Raw genomic sequence first — 24,496 nt, 5'->3', positions numbered from 1 at the left:
AACATTCCCTACTTAAGGGAGTGGCATGTTCAAAGTTCAGTATTTCCTTACTGGGTAGGATGGAAAACTGGACAGAAAGGCAAAATATCGCATTCTTACATTGATCTGATTGGTCATTTATGTAACTGCCTGATTTGTTTCTTTTAAGATTTTATGGTGGTTTCAATCAACAGGAGGTTTTTAATAAATGGATGCCAGTGATAGTTGGAATAGCACTAAAAGATATGAGTGCCAGTAAGGATCAGATTTTCCACACTATAGCTACGCTGTGTGCAAGTGAGGAGGATTTAAGAAATAATGTGGAATAAAAAAAACAGGTACATCATTAATACCAAGGAACTTTTCAATTCTTTTTTTTACATCAAAGGCCTGATAAATTATGCAAAAGGAAATTCAACAAAATTAACTTTGGAAGTAACTGCAGTACTTATTAAAAATTTAAAAATAAAGTCAACAACAATTATTATACAAGACTATTTAAATAATGATTATTCTCTGTAGGCATCTTCATGATGACTTAGTAGAATTGATACTTTAAGAAACTGAATCCTGAAGAGTTCACTACTCTTAACGTAATACTGTGTTTAGATACCTAGGCTATTGAATCTGCTATTTTTGAGCATTCAAAGAGTCTTAGAAATCTATAACACAGGATTCAGCTTAATACCCCATGCCATCTAACAAAGAACTATTTAGCTGAAGTCCACCCTAGTCCTTGGTTCACAGACTACACTTTAGAGAACTTTTAAGTGTTCATTAAGGTAATTTTTAAATTTGTTGCAGTATTCTGTCTCCACTGCCCTTCCAGACAATGAGTTTCAGACCCCTATCACTTTCTACTTTGGTAGGAGGCAATCACTTAAATCTATGTCCCTTATTTATTGGCCACTTTGCTATTCATCCAACCTCAACCTCCCATAACTTTATACATTTAATTTAATCTGTTCAGCCCCCTTTGTGTCAGAAGAAACAACCACAGCCCAGCCTATGTCTTCTCCACATCTGGCTACATCCTTGTCATTTTCTTCAAGTCACAGAATTATACAGCATGGAAACATTCCTTTCAGCCCAACTCATCCATGCCGACCAAGTTGCCCATCTGAGCTAGTCCCATTTGCCTGCATTTGGCCCATATCTCTTTCAACCTTTTCTATCCATGCATCTGCCGAAGTGTCTTTTAAACATTGTAACTGTCCCCACCTCTACCACTTCCTCTGGCAGCTTGTTCCAAATACCCACCACCCTATGTGTGAAAAAGTTACCCTTCAGGTCTCAAGTTTTTCCCCTCTCACCTTAAACCTACTTTCTCTAGTTTTAGACTCCACTATCCTGGGAAAAAGACTGTGACCATTCATCTTATTGATGCCCCTGATGATTTTATACACCTCTGTAAGGTCACCCCTCAGCTTCCTACGTTCAAGAGAAAAAAGCCCCAACCTATCCAATCTCTCCTTGTCAATCAAGCCCTCCCGCCCTGGTAACATCCTTGTGAATCATTTCTGCACCCTTTCCAGCTTAAGACATCCTTCCTACAGCTCAGCGGCCAGAAGTGCACAAGATAGACTCACCAACATCTTGTACAGTTGTAACACGAGGTCCCAACCCTTTTATTCAATGCCTTGACTGATAAAGTCAATTGTGTCAAGCCCCTTCTTTACTACCCTGTCTATCTGTATCTTATGTACCAGAGCTATCATGTTCTTCCTGTACCGCAATGATGAGAACTATACAAGGTATTCTGATTGTGCCCTTGCTTTATACATTGCATTTCACATTTTTTTTAAACATACACTTTTTTGCACTGTAATTTGTTGTAGCTTTATGTCTTTGCGCTGTACTGCTGCTGCAAAACAACAAATTTCACATCATGTAAGTCAGTGATAATAAATCTGATTCTGCCAGCACTACCTCCCTGCTCTTGGATCCAACTCACCCATTAAGGGCAAGCGGATTCTGTACCCAAACAGAATGGATATGCAAATATCAAAAACAGAATACTTCAAAAGGAAAGATTCTGGTAAATAATCAAACCTCACTACTATTCAATTGCTTTCTCTTAAAATATATAACTGCATCTCTTCGATAACATTAAGTAAAACTTAAAACAATTCTGCCATTGTGACTAATGAGTCTGTACTCAAAATGATAAAATCTCACAAATATCTCACTAAAGGCAGTCTTTGGATAATAAAAATGTGACTTCAGAAAACTAAACAATGTACTCTCTTTAAATTTCAAGTTACTGAGTAAATTAAATTCAAGATTATGATTTCACAGCATAAGATTACTTCATTGCAGTTCTTCCTCGAACATTTACACAAAATTGGTATTTCAAAAGATCTTTGTTTCGTATGCCAATGGAAACGCTACATTTCTGAAAACTATAATTTACTTTCTGATGTTAAGAAAATGTGGAAAAAACAGTAATGGAAAGTTTTAATGCTGAAGGAAAAATTGGTCTTGCATAACATTTACTGTACGCTTTTAAACCAATGACAGACTTTTTTTTGCTGAACTGGATTTTTTTCACATCCTTTCTTCTCTGTCCAAAATGTTATTTGTTCATTTTTCTACATCTAATTAACCCCTCAAGAATTTTGTTACCATTTTATTAAACTAAATTACAATAACAAATACCGCTTCACAAAATAAACTAAATCTCTATAAAGATTATGTAAAAATTTATAACATTTCTATTCAGCATATTTTTTTTCTTCTTCCTGGCCAAAGTCATTAAATGGTTTATGCATCTCATAAATTGGGTACAGTCGCGGAGTGATTTTCCATTCTGCAAGACAAAGTGCAATGCAAAAAGAACTCATATGAAAGCAAAGTGAGATTGGTTCAACATAAGGAAGAATGCACAACTAGCATTTCAGATGCATAATATATGTACAATCAGTTAAGGTGTAAGTACACTAATAATTTAAATAGAAATATTTGATTTATAGCTGCAGTTAAGAGTTGCGATGCTTCAAGCCATACATATAGATCATAGATTAATGTAGCATTTGATGGTATCTTGAGAGTACAACACTTGTAAAGATATGAGCTGAACTACATTAACATTTTATCAAGGGGTTTTTTTTGTCACAGTATCAAAGTAATGGTCTATTCTGCCCAACTCCTATTGGTCTTCCAGAAGGAGGAAGTTAATCTATATGAAGATGCTTTAATCTAGAAACTATTCTTCCTGGGAAAGGCACACTAAACTGGTGATGCACTGTGGGTAGACACATGTTTTATGTATGGGCTTCCTACTGCAGAATTCTATGGAGGTATTATGCACAATAGAGCAGGCTCTGCACACAGAGGTTTTCTTTCTGCCTGCTCTGCCATTTCAAGTCACAGAGGAAGAAGATGGTGATGGAGCAGACAGACTAGAAAACAACACCTCAGGTGCTTCGGAGGGCACATGGGTGTACTCACATTTGACTTACTGGGGCAGGATGAGGACTCCAATCAGGTGGAAAATTAGGGGGTGGAGAAGAGGTGAAATCAGGTGGTGGGGAAAGATCAGCAGAGCCCAGGTCTCCACTGCCTTGTACTGAGTGAGACAGGTTCTTCTATGAAACTTGCAGAAAAAGGTCTCACATTCATTGCAAGGGCCTGCATTTGCATAAGTGGCCGATGCCATTTGCAGCCACGTGAATGCGATCAATCTTGGAGAAATAGTGTCCAAGTAAGCATCGTATGGCATTGGAAACAAAGTGCATGCCCTCTGGGGAATTGCTTTCCAACTAAATTCCATTATAATATTGCACCATGCAACAGAATTCCTTTACTCATTTCCTTCTTTATTCACTTTTACTTTTTTTTTAAGTACATGCTGACCAATAACATAATGGTGCAGAACTTCACCCTAAAAAATGAATTTAAATTATTTTAATGAAAACCTATTCTGAACTGGGTCAACCATCCCACAAAGCTTTGGTGTCATTTATTATTATTGATATAGTTTCAAACCATGTGCCCTTTTAGTTCTTTTTTTCAAGAAGTGGTTCCTGATACTGCAGAGCATCACATGAGCCTATTTCTCCATCATATTTCTGGACCAAAAATGTAGCAAGTGTTTTTAAATAACTTATTATTTAATTACCTGCATGAAATGCAACTTTATTTTGCTGAATAAAGTAGCAGAACAGTATCCTAAGCATGGCATCTATCCTCTGCGGGTGGAATAAATTTTAGCCTAGTGTTCACTTCCTTTTCGTGAACTCATAAATATAGATTCAGTTTGTAATCATTGGATATTTTTCAATTTAGTTGCCTGAAATACTGGCAAACTCACAAAATTACATTACAATGTAAATGCAGTCTGCAGCTCATAACTAAATGAAATGACTGCATTCTAGAATGAGCTGCCAGAAACATGCCAATAAAATCACAGATGAAAAACCACAACCAATGGCACTTTTTCACTTGTCTTACCTTCTTCTGACAAATAGCAGAAATTTCAGCTGTAAAGGTGAAGAAATATAAACAAATCAATTCATATAAATAATCTACATTGTGGGAGTGTGCATCAAGAAGTAGATAATCAATTCTGCAAAATAAAATTCCTCCAGTGTTTTAATGAAGTAACCAGAAATAAGAAAACACACGGAATCCTTTAATAACTGTTTTCAGCAATTAACAATGGAACTTATTTGAAGGCCCAGAAATTTAGATTGTGCAGCAAGAAATTGGGTTCCACAGAACCCAATATGGAGGCAAGATCAGTCATTCAGCATAGAAACAGGCCTATTTGCCCACAACATCCACACTAACCATCAAGTATGTATGTATTCTAATCCCATTTTTCAGCATCGGGTCCATAGTCTTCTATGTTCTGTTGAATCAAGTACAGGCAGTCCCCAGGTTCTTGAGAACTGTCTGTAAATCAATTGTTCCATAAGTCAGAAAGGAACAATTTCAATGAGGGTCAATTAATATGAATGTTTATTTATTGTCTTTCCTGTGTAGTTACAATGATACAGAATCAGAATGTCCCACACCCAAAGTCTAGTTTCAATGGCCTTAAAGTATCAATGGATATTATGGATGTCCGATAAAGTACTTTACAAGTTTCAATAGAAAAGCTTTGCCTCGTCAGTTTCCAAAACAAATCTCTAGAGTGGCTTTCCACTGCATTCTTAAAGAAAATGTATCTGTTTGATTATTGCGGGGACGTTTCACGAAAACAGTTTGTTTTTGAAGAGTGGTTTTCTTTCAAACAAACCAGTTGCTATCCCTACTCCACAACTCCTGAAGACGTTTACATTTCTGTAACCAACTTTCGTATCCTGAAAAACGCTTTAAAAATTTATGGGAGAATTTGCGTAAAGTTGGATTTCCATACGTCAGGTCTTCTGTAACCTGGGTAGCCCTGTACTTGTTTAGATACTTCTTAAAATGTTGCCAGCATACCTGCCTCCACCAGGCAGTACATTCCAGATTCCAAACACCCACTGGGTGTAAAACTTCTTCCTCAGATCCCTTCTAAACCTCTAACAGCCTTATGCTAAACCTATTCTCTCTAGTTGCAATTCGCCTATCGCCGAAACAGGTCTACAGTGGAAGCCATCTCACTGGCCCTACACTCAGCTCTGGAGCATCTGGACAGTAAAGACACCTACGTTAGACTATTGCTTATTGGCTACAGCTCTGCCTTCAATACTGTAATCCCAAGCAAACTTGTCACCAAACTCCGAGACCTAGGACTCAACACCTCCCTCTGTAACTGGATCCTTGACTTTCTAACCAATAGACCGCAATACCTCTGGCATGATTATTCTCAACACTGGTGCCACACAAGGCTGCGTTCTCAGCCCTCTACTCTACTCCCTATATACTCACGACTGTGTGGTCAGATTCTGCTCTAACTCCATCTACAAATTTGCAGATGACACCACCGTTGTAGGCCGTATCTCAAACAGCGATGAGTTGGAGTACAGGAAGGAGATAGAGAGCTTAGTGGAATGGTGTCATGACAACAACCTTTCCCTCAATGTCAACAAAACAAAAGAGCTGGTCATTGACTTCAGGAACAGAGGCGGCATACAGGCACCTGTCTACATCAATGGTGCTGAGTTCGAGAGAGTTGAGAGCTTCAAGTTCCTGGGAGTGAACACCACCAACAGCCTGTCCTGGTCAAATCACGTGGATGCCAGGGCCAAGAAAGCTCACCAGTGCCTCTACTTCCTCAGGAGGCTAAAGAAATGTGGCATGTCCCCTTTGACACTCACCAATTTTTTATTGTTGCACCATAGAAAGCATCCTATCTGGATGCATCACAGCTTGGTATGGCAACTGCTCTGCCCAGGACCACAAGAAACTGCAGAGAGTTGTGGACACAGCCCAGTGCATCACAGACACCAGCCTCCTCTCCTTGGACTCTGTCTTTACCTCTCGCTGTCTTGGTGAAGCAGCCAGCATAATCAAAGACCCCACCCACCCAGGTCATTCTCTCTTCTCTCCTCTTCCATCCAGTAGAAGATACAGGAGCCTGAGGGCACATACCACCAGATTTAAGGACAGCTTCTACCCCACTGTGATAAGACTATTGAACCATTCCCTTATACGATGAGATGGACATCTACCTTGTTGTGACCTTGCACCTTAATGCACTGCACTTTCTCTGTAGCTGTGACACTTTACTCTGTACTGTTATTGTTTTTACCTGTACTACATCAATGTACTCTATACTAACTCAATGTAACTGCACTGTGTAATGAATTGACCTGTACGATCGGTATGCACAACAAGTTTTTCACTGTACCTCGGTACAAGTGACAATAATAAATCAATACCAATAGTTTTAGTTATCTCTATTGTGGGTAAAAATTTCCTACTATCTACCTTATCTATACCCCTCCCTGGAGGTACACAATGTGCACAGCAATTTGGATAGCCACTCAAACCATTGTTCAAAATTAGTGTTGAAGCCATTGCTAATAAAATTTGAGGCCTAAAATCTATCTGATCCAGCATAGGCCATCCATGTGGAGGTCACATTTGTTCGAAATACACCAGCTAAACCAAGGATCCATAAAGGATCAACTGCAGGCTGCCACATGTAAAACAAGTTTAACCTTAATGGAATGTTATTAATTCAGAGGCCAGTGACAGCCATCGTTCACCAACTCCAAACCCACTCCTCCTCATCCACCCGAAGACCTCAGCAGTCTAATCAACTTGCAAGTTTTTGCCTCAGGTTTCATTTGGCACATACAACATGCATCTAATTTGGAAACAATTCAATTCCTGGATTAATGTGTCTAAATTACTTTAAAATGAGAGAATTGCATTAGAGAGAAGAACTTGCACTCAAACAACATCTTTCAAATCCACAGGATGTATCCAAAAGCTTTAGATCCGTTCTTGCACTATTGCCTTGTAATGCCACATCAGAAGTAATAGATTGGCAGCAACAAAACTCATTCTCATTTTAAGGGTTTGACTCAGTTGAGGAGTTAAAAGCAGATGATGCTATTTTACAGAAGAAATAAAAACAGCTTTCATCTTTTCATTTGCTCTTCCTGTGGAGAATAAATAACCAAATTTCTGGTCAATTCTTTCCAAAGGGAAACAACAAAAAAGCAGTCTTGACAAAACATGTGTTTCTAATCCAAAAACCTTTTCAAAACAAGAAGCCCTGTCCAATCAAAATAATGATTACTGAGTTAATACACTAAAGAATCACAATGGAAGTCTAATCCTATCCAAATAAGTAGCATAAATTATTATCCATTCCACAGTTCATCAATAGTAGATGATTTGGAACCTTGGACAATCCTACCTTTCTACCAATTCTTTGGCTGGGTGGAAGGAAAGGACTAGCAAGAAAAAGCTAGCAATTAACAATGAGATGCCATTTCTCTTTCTGTGAAAAGTTATGAGGAGGAAATGATTAATGGTTATTTTAAATAAATTTGCACGTATAAGCCACTGGAACTGCAATTAACAGACCAATTTTACTTTTCATCACAATATGTTGGAGTTATAAGGGAACAGCTTACCAGCATTAATGAGGCTAGGTTGTGGAAATGTTATACTAGTAAAAGGTTATCAATTGACCAAGAAAGTTAACTATATTTCTCTACCCACAGATGCTGCCTGATCTGATGAGTATCTCTGACATTTTGTTTCAGATTTTGGTTAGTTACAGCATCTGATATTGAGTAAGAAATTTCTGGTTCAAATTGGTGATTTCTCATGCACTTAATTTGTCAGCCTGCCAACCATTTCTTCCATAATACAAGGGAAGGAAAATCAACAAACCAAGTCATACCATTGCAGTACCTACATAGCTCCCAGCAACAAGCTCAAAGGCTGTAGATTGGCAATGAACTATGTACCAACTATCTGCTCACCCTCTCAGATAGCAAATGATAGTTGTTTTAAGAAATTTGAAAAAACAAAGAAGTACATTATTTTTCCATCTTCAGTGTTAGGAGGTATTCAATGGATTAAAAGGGATGGATTGATCGTCACCTTGCCCATTCCCTGCCTGGCAAGACCAAGGGTTGTACTGTAATGAAAATAATAGAGAACATGCTACCCTGTCATTATCATATTAGTGGGGCTCATAATATCATAGGCCCTCAATGTATTTTAACGCACCAACGGTTAAAGGACCCTTAGACATATTGATTTTTACTTGCCACAGACAGCACAAACAAGATATTAAAGGAGTTGTTACAGAACTCTCAAAATAATTATACAGAAGAGTTTTTAAAAGAGAAAATATTGGCATCCTCCCGACACCTGCACCCTTCCTCAGAATTGTTTCCTCCCCACCATCCATTTAACTTATTTCCTCTGGAGTGTTTTCCTCCCTGCCCTGATTAACAACCTGCTCACTAGTAAAAGATTAGTGAAGCCTTGAAAACAATTTAGTCCTTCAAAGGCGTCCTTTAAAAAAACATTGTAGAATTACTTTAAAGAAACATTCTTCCCTGTCTGTATATGAAAAAAAATGTAAAGATGTTCAACTAAATAGAAGTATATAAAATTATGAGAACTGATCTGATAGAAGTATATAAAGTTATGAGAGGCATAGACAGGGTAGACAGAGTCTTTTTCCCAAGGTGAAAATGTCAAAACTAGAGGGCATAGCTTTAAGCTGAGAAGGAAAAAGTTTAAAGAATATTTACGAGGCAGGTTTTATTTTACACAGACAGTGGTAATTACTGGAATGTACTGCTAGAGGAAGTACTGGAAGCAGATATGATAGGAACGGTTAAGAGACATTTAGACAGGCACATGAACAGGCAGGGAATAGAGGGATATAGGTACGCAGACATCATGGGCCAAAGGGCCCGTTCCTGTGCTGTACTGTTCTATATTCTATCGCACAGAAAATGACTAACCTCATTTCTATCAGAAGCCAGTCAATTATTGAAGGAAGATTGCACTTCCTGGAAAAGCTGCTTTATTCAGTCAGAATCAGACCAATCTGTCCCTCTCCATAAGAAGCATTGTCTTTTTTCTCTGTGCATTTTTATAATAAGATCTTTTGTTCCTTATGTGCTTTCTTTCTTTCTAATCCTTACTTCATAATTTGTTGCAAAATAAAGTGCTCAAACAAAAATGTTGTGAATAGACTGCACCGTACTGAAGAGCTACAGAAGTACTGTCAATTCAGAACTCACCTTGTGGAAGCAAAACATCAATTAACCATTCAGCTTGGACCCTGGAAAAGAATAACAAAGGTTCAAATAAAGCAGCTGACTTTCAATATCCAAAAATAAAGAGGGTGGGTTCACAAAGTGTTGAAACCATTCATCTGAATAGAAAAAAGCATTTATTTTAATCACTTTGAATTAAATTAATGAAAAGTATAATTAAATGTACTCAGCAATAACTCTGACCTTCTCTAAGGAAGGATTGGTTGATCTGAATTTCACTCTATTTGCTTTACAGCCAATGAATTATCTCCCCCCCACCCCACCAAGTGTAACTATGTGGTACTCTGAAGCAAATTTCCACTAACAGCAATATCATAATGACAGATACATTATTTTGCTATTTTCTATTTGTTGCCTAGATTAACGTAGGGCCATGCTCTGTTTTACAAAAATGAGGAATGCCAGAAATGGTTTATTTAAAAGTGCTGTGATTGTGGTGCTGTTTGTAACATTTTTAACCATTGTGTTACATTATTGTATTAACACTTCTTTTATTAACTCACCCTGCAATCCTCTGGCTACATTCTTCACACAAGTATAATGGGGGTGGTTTCTCACCTACTGCCACAGAAATGGATGGATCTATGCACATCTTCAAGAGAGAACATTTATCAAAAATTTAGAAAGGTTCATTTCACCAGAATAATGCTTCAAAGGAACTAAGAACAGTATGGTTTAATTGCACCTCATAACCTTGTTGAAGGGAAAGAAACCTCCAAAAGGTTTTTAATTCTTTTATTTAATATCAAAACACATTGAAGAAAATTAGCTGTTGCTTTTGTTTCCCATAAAAATCCACAGGTCTACACTTCGATGCCCTCTACAATGACATAATTAATTTATACTGAAAGGACTCACCAAGGATTTCTTTACCCATTAATATGAAAGCCTTTAAATAATTTCAAATCTGTAACAGTGGTATCAGTATGATATTATATATTATCATCTGAATGTTCAAGGTTTTATTAAACATCATTAACAATATTACATAGAATCACTTACAAAATACTATTGGAAACTGTTGTTTGTCCTCTAAATGAATAGCAACTTTTAAGTTAATTTCCTGAACTGTTCTATGTGCCTTTATTTTCCTTTTATTCAAACATCTATAGATTTTTTTAAAAAAATATTTGTGTATTTTTATCAATAGGTTCAGTGGTAAAATCCACAAACTCACACACACTATATAAAAAAGTTTCTTCTTCTCACTTTTATTAAATCTCATATCTATATTCCCTTGTTCTAAACCTTTTAACTTCTGCAACAACTTGGAGATTGATGAATTAAAATATAGATTCTATAAATATGGGAGGCAATCCACTCCATCAGGTAATTAGCAGAGAAAATTAAAATTCAGGAAAAGGACAGTAATTGCTCTGGAAAATGGCCACCCTGGTAAAGGTAACAAAAACATTACTCAAAAGTGAAGAAAGAACCCATAATACCTTCACGGCAGGTTTGTTGATTGCATTCTGACATTCAATGTGTTGACAATGAATTGGATTCCATGCTGAAGGAAAATGAAAACGATCAGATGCAAATTTACACATCTCATCATTGTAATTAACTTCTATTTTGTTGTCTTCTTGAAAAGTGTTGAGGCATTCTTAACAGATAAAGTTAATAAGTGCAAATGATTATGAAAACATGTTCTGCTTTTATTAAATTTTAAATAATTATAGAATATTTTTTGAACCTCCTTGTGTTTCTATAGTGTTTTCAGTATTCTGTGGGAAAAAAAAGTCTGCAGAGGGTACTTTAATATACCAAGTAGTATTAATTTAGATTGGCCATTTGTTTCACTTGGAACACTGCATTTTTAAATACTTGTCAAATGCCTGTGAATTGAAATATGCTGATAAGAAACTATGAATTTATGGTAGTACAATGTAATGTGCTAATATACAAATTGACAGGTGTAATGGGAATGCTGTGTTTCCATGCATTATAAACTTTATCGGCCTTTTACAATTAACAAGATGTTACTATCTCTAAGAATGTTATGATAGAGTAACATCAACATAAGATTATGATTATGTCTGCAAGCTATCAATATCAACAGCTGTTAACTCTACATCTTTTTATTATACTATATATAAAACTGTTTTTTCCCATTTTAATTCTGCTTTTTAGCTTGCATTTCCATGTTGGATTAAATATTTGAATGTTGTATTTAATTAAATGATAGTGCTGTAACACTCTCAGATCAGGTGTGTGACTAAATAAGTAGAGAAATATTAGAAGTTCTCTTTAGTGCATTCTTAAAAAAGAACTCACTGTTTTTCTATAGATTATGAGCGCAGGAACCTCTTCTCACAGAAGGTGGTGAATCTCTTAATTTCTCTATGCCAGAGGGTAATCAAGGCTAGGTCAGATGGGGTATTTAAAAAGGAAATATTTACATTTTTAAAAGATCAGGGAAATGAGAGCTATGAGGAACTGGCACAGAAGAGATGATGTTCTTAGTTTGATGATTTGTGTTTCAGTTAATTTATTTTGTAAAATCTAGTGTAATTCATTCTGCATTGGTGGTTATGTGCAGTGACTGGTTCAATGAAGCAAAAAACCAGCACCCCTCATTTCTGTTGCTCCTTTTGGTTCAGAAGAAATTCAAAGTATGATCTTAAGATAGCAAAACCAGATTACATCTTGTTTGAGTTAATAAGTTTGTTCAGGAATAAGCTTGGCAGGCATGGTAGCATAGCAGTTAGCATAACGCTTTACAGCGCCAGTGACCCGGGTTCAATTCCGGCCACTGTCTGTAAGGAGTTTGTACATTCTCCCTGTGTCTGTGTGGGTTTCCCGAGTGCTCCGGTTTCCTCCCACATTCCAAAAGACGCAAGGGCTAGGAAGTTGTGAGTGTGCTATGTTGGTGCCAGAAGCCTGGCGACAGTTGCAGGCAGCCCCCAGAACACTACGCAAAAGATGTTTTTCACTGTGTGTTTCAATATTCATGTGACTAATAAATATATCTTATCTTATCTTAAATATATCATATAGATGTGTGTTTATGTGCACATTATTTATAAAAATCTCATACCTGTGTACTGAAGTCCCCTGTATTCACATATAGCACCTGGGGGCTTTAAATTGGGCCAATAGTGGAAAAGCATTTGAACAGCTGGAGGCTTAACTTGAGAGGGACCATATGCTATCACATACAACAAATCCTAAAACAACACAGAGAAGCACATATATATTTTGTTAACCAATATGTTAATTACTAACATGCATGCAATCATGGATAAATTTAAATCAGTATAAAGTCAACCCACATGAAGTACCGATTCCATACTTCAGTATAATTAATTTATCCGCCACTTTTTTTTTAGTTTTCCTAGGAATCAAATAATTAATTATATCTATAATTTTAAGATTGTTAGCTTTAAATTAATTTTGCCCTTCCCCTTTGATTTTATCCAGTACACACAATTTTAGTACAGCTTTGCTACAGAACCAACTAGCCATCTTTCCTCTGAGTCTTGGCAGAGATACAGGTCTATTGTTAGGACCAGAGATGGACAAGGTAATTAAAATGGGCAAACATACTAAGCATTAATCTGTAGTTAAGACTATTCAGAAGGGGAGCAGTAATGTGTTTTTGGCTTAAGGGGTTGCTGGTAGAAGAAGCACATGGCTCATAAGAGACTACAAAGATGTTGACAAATGTGAGGCAGGAGGAAAATCATACTAGTCACATGCTCCCTTAGCATGGGATCACTATTATTAATGAACTATATCCATTCTTAAAACTTTAATCATTAATGAGCAGTACATTTGTTTTATCATAAAAGTTTGAGGCAACTTACCTGCACTCAGAACCACATCCACAATCTCGACTTAATACAATACTTAACAACATTCTGTGCAGTGGTCACAAGAGTATTTATATAAACTGAATATTTATGAATGGAAGTCATTAATTCGCAAAGGTACTCTCTGTTGGCCTTTAAAGGGGATGGCTCACTGAGACTCATAAAAGGAACATTATTAGATCAGATTTATATTTGATCTAATGGTGTTTCTCGATCTATTGAGACATTCTCTTTAAAAACAACTACCTGCAACTTTAAAAACTGTGAGCTAAAAGCAAGTAGCCTTACAAATTTAGCACATTTGAAAGAACTCAAAACAATACTGAATAAGTATGACTAAGTTGCACATAATTTGAATGGCAGTAATTGCTGATGCACCGAGATAATTGTCTACTGATATTAATTTAACTCCCTCATAATAACTGTCCACATTACATTTGTTAATATTCAGTATTCAATTAAATATTATAATACTTAATATATAAAAAACAAAAAAGAATGACATTTGTGATCAACTGTATTTTAAAAATGCTCCCTATTATTTTATTTATATGCTCGTTGCACACATGCAATGATTGTGATCCACATTTTTGTAAAATTAACAGCAAAGCCCAGGAGTTAGCCTCAACACAGAGTATTTAAGTGCCTGCAGCCTTCACAGAGCAGTTGCATCAGCAGAATCAGATGGCTGTTTTTTGAAAATGTATTACCTAAGAGCTAGCTAAAACAAATGCAGAACATTTCAATGCCTGCAGCCCTGATGGAACAGCTGTGTCTACAGAATCAAATCCCTGAGTTTTTAAAGTCAGGGGTTTCCATTAATTCAAATATACTATTGGAGCTGCAGATAAGATCTTAGCTACACTGCAAGATTAATGCTAGATGCAATGCAGATTCACCACAATAATAAGAGATGAAAGGAATCAGAGCTGTATTTGCTGGTGCAGAAAAGGTTACAGGGAAATTTACTGGTTGTGCTCCAAATTATAAAAGGAGACTAAGAAGTAACAAATCAAAAATTATTTCACACTAGACTATGAAGCAAAAATAAGGTATAATGAAATTTGAATTTGATCTTAGGCCAGAAGAGATAGGAGTATTTAAGCAAAGTTTCCCCACACAAAGGAATGCTTAACTAACTACATATAGCAATTGAAAGAAGTCAGGTTATAAACATTTAAGAGCGAGTTAGATAAATGAAGGAAATGGAGAGAAAAAGGAAATAAGGGTGAGAGATGTCAGTTGGTTGTGAAAGAGGCACAATGGTCTAAGGTAACCTTTCCTATCCTGATTTTACAGATTGACTCATACTATTTTGAGTATTTGACATTAGATGGAAGAAAAAATTCTGGGACTGCTCCAACTGTTCTTCTTGTAAAAAAAAAGCTTTAAATAGCTATAATCTAAATTATATAAAAGTCAAACCACTTAAGTTTTTGCTGATATGATAAATTGTTTAAAACAGAAATATGAGATTTTTCATGTTAATGGTGCTGGTGTTAAATTTTATATGCAGAATGCCATCAGCAGTTACTTCCTCTTCCCTTAGCAACAACCAGCACTCTATTCAATCAACTTTGTTCTGGCACCCAGATTGGAATTAACATTGAAAGAAAAATAGGCACTTAGCCAGCAGCAGATTTCAACTGCAATTTACCACAAATATTACATTTTCCCAACATAAAATTCTGTCTGACAGAAACAAATTACAATTAAACATAATAAGAATGTTAACATAGAACAATTACAGCACAATTCAGGCCCTTCGGCCCACAAAGCTGTGCCGAACATGTCCCTACCCTAGATATTACTAGGCTTACCTATAACCCTCTATTTTACTCAGCTCCATGTACCTATCTAACAGTCTCTTGAAAGACCCTATCATATCAGCCTCCACCACCATTTCCGGCAGCCCATTCCACGCACTCACCACTCTCTGAGTAAAAAACTTACCCCTGACATCTCCTCTATATCTACTCCCCAGCACCTTAAACCTATGTCCTCTTGTGGCCACCAATTCAGCCCTGGGGAAAAGCCCCTGACTAACTACCCTATCAATACCTCTCATCATCTTATACACCTCAATCAGGTCCCCCCTCATCCTCCGTCTCTCCAAGGAGAAAAGGCAGAGTTCCCTCAACCTGCTTTCATAAGGCATGCTCTGCATTCTAGGCAGCATCCTTGTAAATCTCTTCTGCACCCTCTCTTTGGCTTCCACATCTTTCCTGTAGTGAGGCGACCAGAACTGAGCACAATACTCCAAGTGGGGTCTGACCAAGGACCCATATAGCTGCAACAATACCTCACGGCTCCTAAATTCAATTCCCCGATTGATGAAGGACAATACACCCTATGCCTTCTTAACTACAGAGTCAACCTGTTCTTAATTCTTCCATGGTACTGAGCATCACAGCAGGACCATCATTTATTCCCATAATTAACTGCCCATCCAAGTGATCACAAGTTGTAACAGTTTGAAGGTCCCATACTCAACGTTTCAGGAACAGCTTCTTCCCCTCCACCATCAGATTTCTGAACGGTCCATGAACAATAGCTCGTTATTCCTCTTTTGCACTATTTATTTATTTATGTAACTTATAGTCATTTTTATGTCTTGCACTGTCCTACTGCTGCAAAACAACAAATTTCACAACATATGTCAGTGATAATAAACATGATTCTGATAATCTCACAGTGCTATTAGGTGAAGGAATTCCAGGATTTTGCTCCAGTAACTTTGAAGAATCAGCAATATAGTTCCAAGTCAGGTTGGTTTGGAATTTACTCATGTTTAATTTGCTCAAACCTGAATGCTGTCCAAATCTTGCTATATGCAAGCACAACCTGATTTATCAACTATGAATTAAACAGAACAGCATGCAATCAACAGTGACCATCCCCATTATGGACTTCACAATGGAAGAAATGTCAGTGATGAAGCAACCAAAGATAATTGGACCTAACCCAGTGCAACAGGATTTCACCAGAGAAATGTCCTTGTCTCATAATGAATAACCTAGAACCATAACATCACCTTTAATGATCTTTTTAGTGACCTTCATTTAGGTACAAATATTGGCCAAGTCACCAGTGATACATTAGCAAATCTTTTTCAAACTTTGGTGAATGAGCCTATATTTAACATTGAATCTGAAAGATGGCACCTCTGAAAGTACAGCACTCACTTAATAATGCAGTCTCAACTTAGATTTTATCACTTAATTTTCTGGACAAGAGCGTGCATTCACAACCTGCTGACACAGAGGTGAGAGTGCTACCAAATGAGGCATGGCTGATATCCCTGAAAGTTAAACAGCTTCAATTATACTACAGTAAGTACATTTTGTATCCAGTTCCCACTTAAGACCTTTTTCATCACTTGTCACACACATTATAGCCATTAATTATGATGTTGATATTCTGTTTCTTGTAACATTACTTACTTTCCAGACTTCTTGCTTGTACTTCATAAGACTTTCCAATAGCTGACAATGGTACACTATGAAAAATATTTTTAAATAAGCACATCATTAAAATCAACATTTATAATTCAGCGACAATTTCATTTAACTAATTAAATTATTCATAACAAAGCTTGATCTGATTATATTAGAATTGTGAAATTTATTCTAGATTCAGTAGGAAGAAAGTTCATTCTGACTATTCAGTTTGGTATCATGTACAAAACATTCTTTGCTGCTGATTCCCTTTTTATTAACCCATTTACTGATAAATTTCTTTTCATTATGTTAACTGCATTACTGATTGCTCTGAATGGTTTCAAAATACATGTACATTCAAAATACATGTGCTTGCAGGAAAATCATTTATTGGTTGCTCAACCTAAATTTGATTTTGTTAGGCTACAGAATCCCAAGATGTGATGGATAATGTTGAAAAGCACATTAAAATTAGATCTCCAACATAAGTTTAAGTCTGAATAACACAAAGTACATCAAGGATAGGCTTGGCTAAGTGGGAGGAAACATCTGCTTTTTGTGACTGGATGACTGCCACTGGTTGAGTTCCATAGTACCCAGTACTTGGTATTGTGCAATTTACATTAATGACTAAGGTTTAAATAGAGGGTTGTGGTAAAAGTTTGCAGACCATGCAAAAATTGGTTATGTAATTGGCAATGAGGAGGGAAGTATAAACACAGAAAAATATAGATAGTCTGATCAGTTAGACAGAAAAGCGGCAAATGGAATTTAATCTGTAGAAATGTGAGGTAATACACTAAGAGAGGTGCAAAAATGCAAGGAAATACATAAATGGGAGAACACTAATTGGTGTGAAGGACCAAAGGGACCTTGGAGTATATGCCCATAGATCTTCAAAGATTGCAGGACAGGTCAGTAAGGTGCTTTTCCCTGCTGATATGCAGAATATGTGAACAGAGCAACTATACCACCATGGTATGCAACACCAGTTAAACCACAACCCAAGTACTGTGCGCAGGTCCAATCACCATATTAACACAAAGATAGAACTGCACTGTGATGCTGCAGAGAAGATCTACAAGGATTTTACCGAGACTGGGAAAAATTAGCTATGAGCTAAGACTAGATACATTATGATTGTTTTTCTTTAGAACTGAAAAGGCTGAGGAGAAACTTGATTGGGGTGTATAAAGTCACATAAAAAACCACTGAGTAAAAACGAAGGACCTATTTCCTTCAGCACAGTGGGCATTGCTTTAAGTTATAGATCAGAAGGGAGAAAAGGAAAATGTTTTTCACCAATGAGTCTAAGGGTCTGGAATTCACTGTCAGAAAGAACAGTAAAAGCAAAAACCTTTATTACACTTAAAAAAATACTTGGGTGTATACTTGATCTGCAGGTCTACAAGATCTAATGCTGGAATGTGGAATTAAACTGGGTACCCTCTTTTTTTAAATCAGCATGGACTTAATGGGTTGAATGACCTTGTATATCATAAATTTCTATGATTTCCATGAAGTATTGGAAGTAAAAGCTTCTTTGGCTGTTCTCACCCAAAGTATAATATGAAAATATGGTTACCAAAAAGAGATGTACAAGATAGAAACTAAAAAAAGCAATAAAGAAATTCAAGACAAACATTCCAATCCAACTCAGTCTTTATGAAAAAAAAGTCAAAGAATCATACGAAGTTTTTAAGTATTTAGCTACAGCCATAACCAAAAGCATCTCACCTCAGGTTTTAAGTCTAAGAAAAATTAGAAAAAGTTTGTTGTGCAATCTTGAGATTTTGAAAAGGCTTTTGTTCCAAAGAGCATCTCCATCATATGAAATTATAAGAAAAAATATCTACCCTCTTTCACTTTTCTGGTGACATTCAATCTTTGCTGGTTTGTTACTACTTGTGTTCTGTGGCCCACGCCAATTGAGGTACTGTACTAATAACTTCATGTAAAGAAGTTACTGAATGAAATATTGAATTAAAATTTCAATAAAAATTGCATGGATGTGTTCAATCTTGAAACATGCTACAGAGGATTGAAGATTCTGCTGTATCTATCTGTCCACTTCTCAATCTTCAAGTGTAACCAATAACCAATGCACTCAGAGGCTGGCATGAGAAGGGCATCATCAGACTTCATCTTCATCAGCAATTAATAAGAACGTGCATTTAAAGTTCTTTAATATACAAAGTTTCGGCAAGAAATGTCTCAAAAGGCAATGAACAATATGAGCCAAAGTAGAAGATTTTACAAGTGTGACAAAAATGTTTTCGAGAATTACCATGAGGAGAGAAAAGTGAGGGAAGCGATTCCAGGACTCATGGCCTAGACAGCTGTAGCTGACTGCCAAAGATCAGCTTTTACTTTTAAAATTTTAACTTTAAAATCAGAGTTTGTTCCTGTAGTAATAATTGTAAATAGAAGATAACAATAAAAGATAAATATAATAGTTACAGTAGCTATTAAAGTTGTAGTCCTATCTATATATCAATCCTTTTTAGGAGCAACCTGGAATGTACAAAGGCTGCTAACAGCATCAAAACCCAAGAATAGTTACGGGTCTGCTTATACTAATCCCAATCTAATACAGTTTTCACAGCCAGTGACAGAAGTACATAACTCTTGACTAACTCAAAACCTATATTAACATGTAAATGAATAAATGATAATATTAATTTTTTTCATATCACATATCAAAAGAGGCCAAAACAAATGTCAATTTATCCCTTTGGATCCCATACCAAAGCACAAGCAATTACAGCGTATGTTTTTTTATGAGCTACTTTTGATATGCATCTTTAAATATTGAACAAGTAACTTTATCTGGCAAAATGTTGCAAACCAAAAAGCTCCAGTCAAAATATTGCAGGTGCACCGAGACATTGTCAGCATGTTTTTGAATGGCCAATCCATTAATTACATTGGATTTTAAAAAATCCAAAAAGGTAATATAATTTTCAAATATATATTAGCTCTGATACTAGTAAAGTTCTCAAACATTCAAAATTATTTTGATATTCGACACACCCACTAGTTTTTATAAATCCTCAAGAGCTTATACATTGTTTTGTACCTACCTGGATTTGTTGTGTACTGCATAGCAATCATTAGCATTGAAGACGCAGAATAATTCACATAAGGTGGAACGCCTTCTCGTTTAGATGAACCCACTAGAGAAAGCATTGGTGCATTACAAACTTTCAGTTGAAAAAGTTTTTCATATAATGTGAGTATTTATTTTTAAAAAAAAACACAAGTGCCAATCTCAGTCTACAGTTCTACCCAGTATCTTCACACCATCTTTGTCCAGGTGATCTCCATTTACTGATGGCCCTAACAGTTTCCTGCACTCCACAACTTAATTCCCTCATAGCTCTAGCCCCTACTCTCACTCATGTCTGGAATAAATTGCTCTCTTTCATTTGATGCCTATCACAACCTCTGTAGCATCCAAAATGCAATAACCATATGTCCACCACTCCAACTCAAACACCTCAAAAAGGAGCACAGATAAGGCCTTGCCACAATTCTGCCATTGAATATTGGATCCAGTCCTGAATCATAATACAAGTCAGCTAAGCAAGCTTCATGAATTTACTTAAATTGGCAATGGTACCAGGAAACAGGAGTAATTTGGCTAAATGACAGCAAATATAATGACTGAATTGCAAACTGTTTTGGATTTTTGTTCTGGATGCCCATCAACGGCCTATAAGGATGTTGTAACAGTATATACCCTTTCATAAAATGTTAATTTGTCTAAACTTGCCCAGAGAATTTATTCCACTTGGATCGCTATGCCTCTTACATGTTGCGTATCTATAATTTTACAGTAAATCTAACTTGGAGAAAATGAAATTTTCCTTCTAACATCAGCACACTGTATATGATTCAATCTTTGCTAAATAAATAAATCTTTTTTCTTCATTGTCTGTTTCTTCAATTCAAGCCCTGGTTTCCCTAGTCCATTTCAGCCCAAGACTCACCTCATTCTCTCACCCAAGGCTGTTATCTGTCCCCTCATTCAAAACCTAGCTTCCTATTCCCACCCACAATTCATATTATGGAAAGTCAGCTAATTAGGTAAGAAAACGCAAAGTCAGCAACACTGAAAAGAAAGAAAGACATTCATAATAATTAATCCAATCCAATTGTAGTAGGATCTCATGTTTCCATTTATGCAACTGACACAAAGAAAAATTAATGTGCTAACACCAAGAAAAGCACACTGAAACACAGAACAAAAAATTGAAGAGGGAGGGAGGGAGGGGGAGAAAGAAAGAGGGAAAATAACATTTGCAAGTGGACATTTTGCTTTGTTAAAATAAACTTACATATTGCCATTGGAAGGAAAGATGTGCTCAGATATTCAATAATATCCTTGTGAAGAAATGGAGGAAATGTTGCTAAAGTGGAAATCATAGTGTAAGGTAAGGTACTCAGGATGTCATCACTGAGAAATGGCAGCAAGCATGTTGTAGTGTAAAATATGGACTGTCCTAAGTCTGTTTAAAAGAAAGAAAGAAAGAAAAGTAAGTCCAAAGCAACTTTATGAACAGGTTAGTTTTCCAGAGAGAAAACACACATTTGAAGTGGGATTCCAAATTTATTAATCAGATGCAATGAGCTTGCAGAAATGTATACGCTGAGTAACATGCAAAACTGCCAACAACTGATGTACCAAATAATAAAATAAATAATTGAGGGAATTTAGCATAGTGGTTATCAGACCGGCAGGCAGAGTTCTAGACATTTGGTCCAGAAACATGAGTTTGAATTTCACTGTGGCAGCTGGGGAATTTAAATTCAAGTGCTTTAATAAATCTGAGATCTTAAAAAAAAAACTGGTCTCAGTACAGGCAACCCCTGCGTTACAGCCATTCGGGTAACAGAAATTCACCCTTACAGAATTCACAAATCGCTACCCAAAAATTTAATATATGGAATTAAATTTGCTCTCATGGAATTTGTGAAAAAACGTAAATAAATAAGCACAACATTTTTGTTTTCAACTCGCATTTCTTCATTCACGTACAGATGATGTGGCTTTACATTACAGAAAATCGTGATACAGACTGTTTTCTATGAATGTAACCCCTCTCATAATATGGCAGTGGCTTGTAATGACAATCAAGAAATTATTGGATTGTCCTAAAAATCCATCTAGTTCAGTAATATACTTCAGGGAAGGAGGACTACAGTCCATACCTGATCTGGCCTATATATGACCCAACCAATGTGGTTGACTTTTGTCTTTTCAAGTCAGGGGCAACTAGGAATAGACAATAGTGTCAGCGACATCTACATCCCAAGAACAAATCAAAAAATTCCATGTAGAAAGATAAATGAATGAAACTCAATTATTTTAATTCTGCACTTGAGTTAAATGAAAATACCATAAAAAAGCAATGCTGCAAATATTACTGTAAAAGTTAGGCTAACAACACCTAACATTATGAAAGGAAAATTGCACAGCAAGCAGAGATGCATAGTTAAGGTTGAAAATCAAAGTTACAATTTGAGGCATAATGATCCTCAATCATCTATGCTTAAGCAGCATTTCATTCTCTATGACAGTCCATTAAAAAGTAGTCACCACTCAAGTTAATATTCTGACTCATGGACTGATCCTAAAAGTTTGTTCAATTGAGCCTAAACCTCTGGTACTCTAATGAACAAAAGAAACCTGAACAATGTAAGTACCCAAGCCAAACTACTGATTTAATCAAATTAACTTCAACATAACAGCCACAAAATTAAGCTGTTTAATATCCATTGTTTGGGTGCCATATTGACCCCAACTTAGTGACCAATGCATACATATATTTATAATGCAAAACACACCAACTGCCATATTGGGAAGCATTAGTCTGTGAGACCTAACTGCCTGCTGGATGTATCACAGGCAGGTTGTTTCATCCATCAGTATGCAATGGTGATTTGACACCAGCACTGATGAACAGGAGCTAACACTCCAGCTAAAGGCATGCATGTTAATTTTCCACAGGACAACATAATTCCACAGGAGGGAGGGCATTATTTGCCAGAAACAACCCGCAGGTCGGGTGCCAATTGATTTATATAGACTGCTGTTTCGATCAATTGATGCTTTATGATTCTAGATTTCTAAAGATGCTAAAATCTACAGAGAATGAACTGTCAGTAATTGTAGGATTTTATCTTACTTCAGGGCTTCTGCAATAATAATTTACTCCCAAATATGACCCTTCAGGGAAAGCACAGTGGTGAAAATGAGTAATGGGCATGCAGGCCAGGACCAGCTCTTGGAAGAGTTGGAGGAAGAGGAGGAGGAGGAAGGAGAAGAGAAAAGATGTTTCTGTGGCATGATAACAGAAGACATTTCTTTCTCTTTGTCAAGCAGATACATGACACTGACTGCATGTACTTCACTCTGCTGGCATCAGACTCTGAGATATAACACAAATGGCACTCCCCTAATATTCAGCTGGTATGCAACTACGCATCAGGCAGGTTAATGGCCAGTATCCTAGCAGCATCGCCATTCTGGTATTCTGTGACAATCAGCTATCATTTGTATTTCTGGTATTCGATAAACCAATCTGTAGCTACCAGTGAATCACGGTGGTCTGCCATATATAGCATAATCTTTTCACTGTTTTAATTTATATCTTCACAGACTGTAGGTATGCATGACTATGCTAACATTTTTGTTCATCCATTATTGTCTCTAAACTAGGTGGCTTCTTAGATCATTTTAAATCACATTTAAGAGTAAACCACATTGTTATGGGTCTAGAATCATTATAATACCAAACCAGTTCATGATGGGGAATTTCTTAACTTTAAGCTTATCCTAAAGCTGGTTATAAGAACGTTGCTCCTTGCCACCTGCTACATGGCAAGCTGTTGAGGAGCAGGAGGAGGATGAGGAGAAAGAGAAAGGACAAGCTAGAAAGTGCCCAGGCTATATGACATCAACTTATCCAGTGTAATAACCAAATTTATCTGGACATGCTTAAAATAAATCTATAAAAATGCTGTAAAATTCTAAATCTCACAAATGGAGACACAAAATTCTATTTTCCTAAGAGGCAGTTTCACCATCATACTTACCATGTTGGCCATGTTGTAGCAAAGGAACCAAGTCAAGTAGAGTCACCAGTGTCACATAGAGACCTTGATAGTCCAATGAAGGGTATTCTGAAAGCTGTGCATCACGACTTTGCTGATTACGCTCAGAGGGAGCATCACGGAGGACGCTGTAAAGGAGGGAGCGAGTAACAGTAGGGTTGATGGAACTGACTTGTGGTCTTAGGGATGGGGTGAGTGGGAATGGCACAGGAAAAAGACACATAGTCATGGGCACTGTCAAATTGGAGCCATCCTGGTTGTCCTTCCTCCCTATGCGGGACAAAATGCTGTTTTGGAACAAAGAAAAAAAAGAGACAACAAAGACACAAAGAACAGCACATTACATTAAAATGACACTACAGACAACATAATAAAATACCAGATCAAAAGAGCACATAGGATCCAACCCCAAAAGAATAAAATCAATTAGGTTATGAATATACCACAGTAG

The 24,496-nt window shown here is 36.6% G+C and overlaps 1 protein-coding gene across 4 annotated transcripts in view; it reads right to left on the bottom strand.

Moving 5' to 3' along the window:
- The window catches only part of LOC127568597 (protein unc-79 homolog), a 145,894-nt gene that overhangs the window by 110,207 nt on the left and 11,191 nt on the right, over positions 1-24,496 (bottom strand). For 3 of the 4 annotated variants that reach the window (XM_052012551.1, XM_052012567.1, XM_052012559.1), the window contains exons 3-11: positions 24,028-24,173; positions 21,267-21,437; positions 20,010-20,102; positions 16,930-16,985; positions 12,712-12,841; positions 11,117-11,181; positions 10,175-10,263; positions 9,636-9,676; positions 4,432-4,460 (exon numbers count right to left, since the gene is read on the bottom strand). In XM_052012551.1, coding sequence (XP_051868511.1) covers positions 4,432-4,460; positions 9,636-9,676; positions 10,175-10,263; positions 11,117-11,181; positions 12,712-12,841; positions 16,930-16,985; positions 20,010-20,102; positions 21,267-21,437; positions 24,028-24,173 — 820 coding nt within the window. The remainder of the gene's footprint in view (positions 1-4,431; positions 4,461-9,635; positions 9,677-10,174; positions 10,264-11,116; positions 11,182-12,711; positions 12,842-16,929; positions 16,986-20,009; positions 20,103-21,266; positions 21,438-24,027; positions 24,174-24,496) is intronic. The other variant, XM_052012577.1, reaches the window with a different exon arrangement.

The sequence above is a fragment of the Pristis pectinata genome, chromosome 1, assembly GCF_009764475.1.
Source record: "Pristis pectinata isolate sPriPec2 chromosome 1, sPriPec2.1.pri, whole genome shotgun sequence".
Lineage (NCBI taxonomy): Eukaryota > Metazoa > Chordata > Chondrichthyes > Rhinopristiformes > Pristidae > Pristis > Pristis pectinata.
This window is presented reverse-complemented; position numbering and strand designations above follow the sequence as displayed.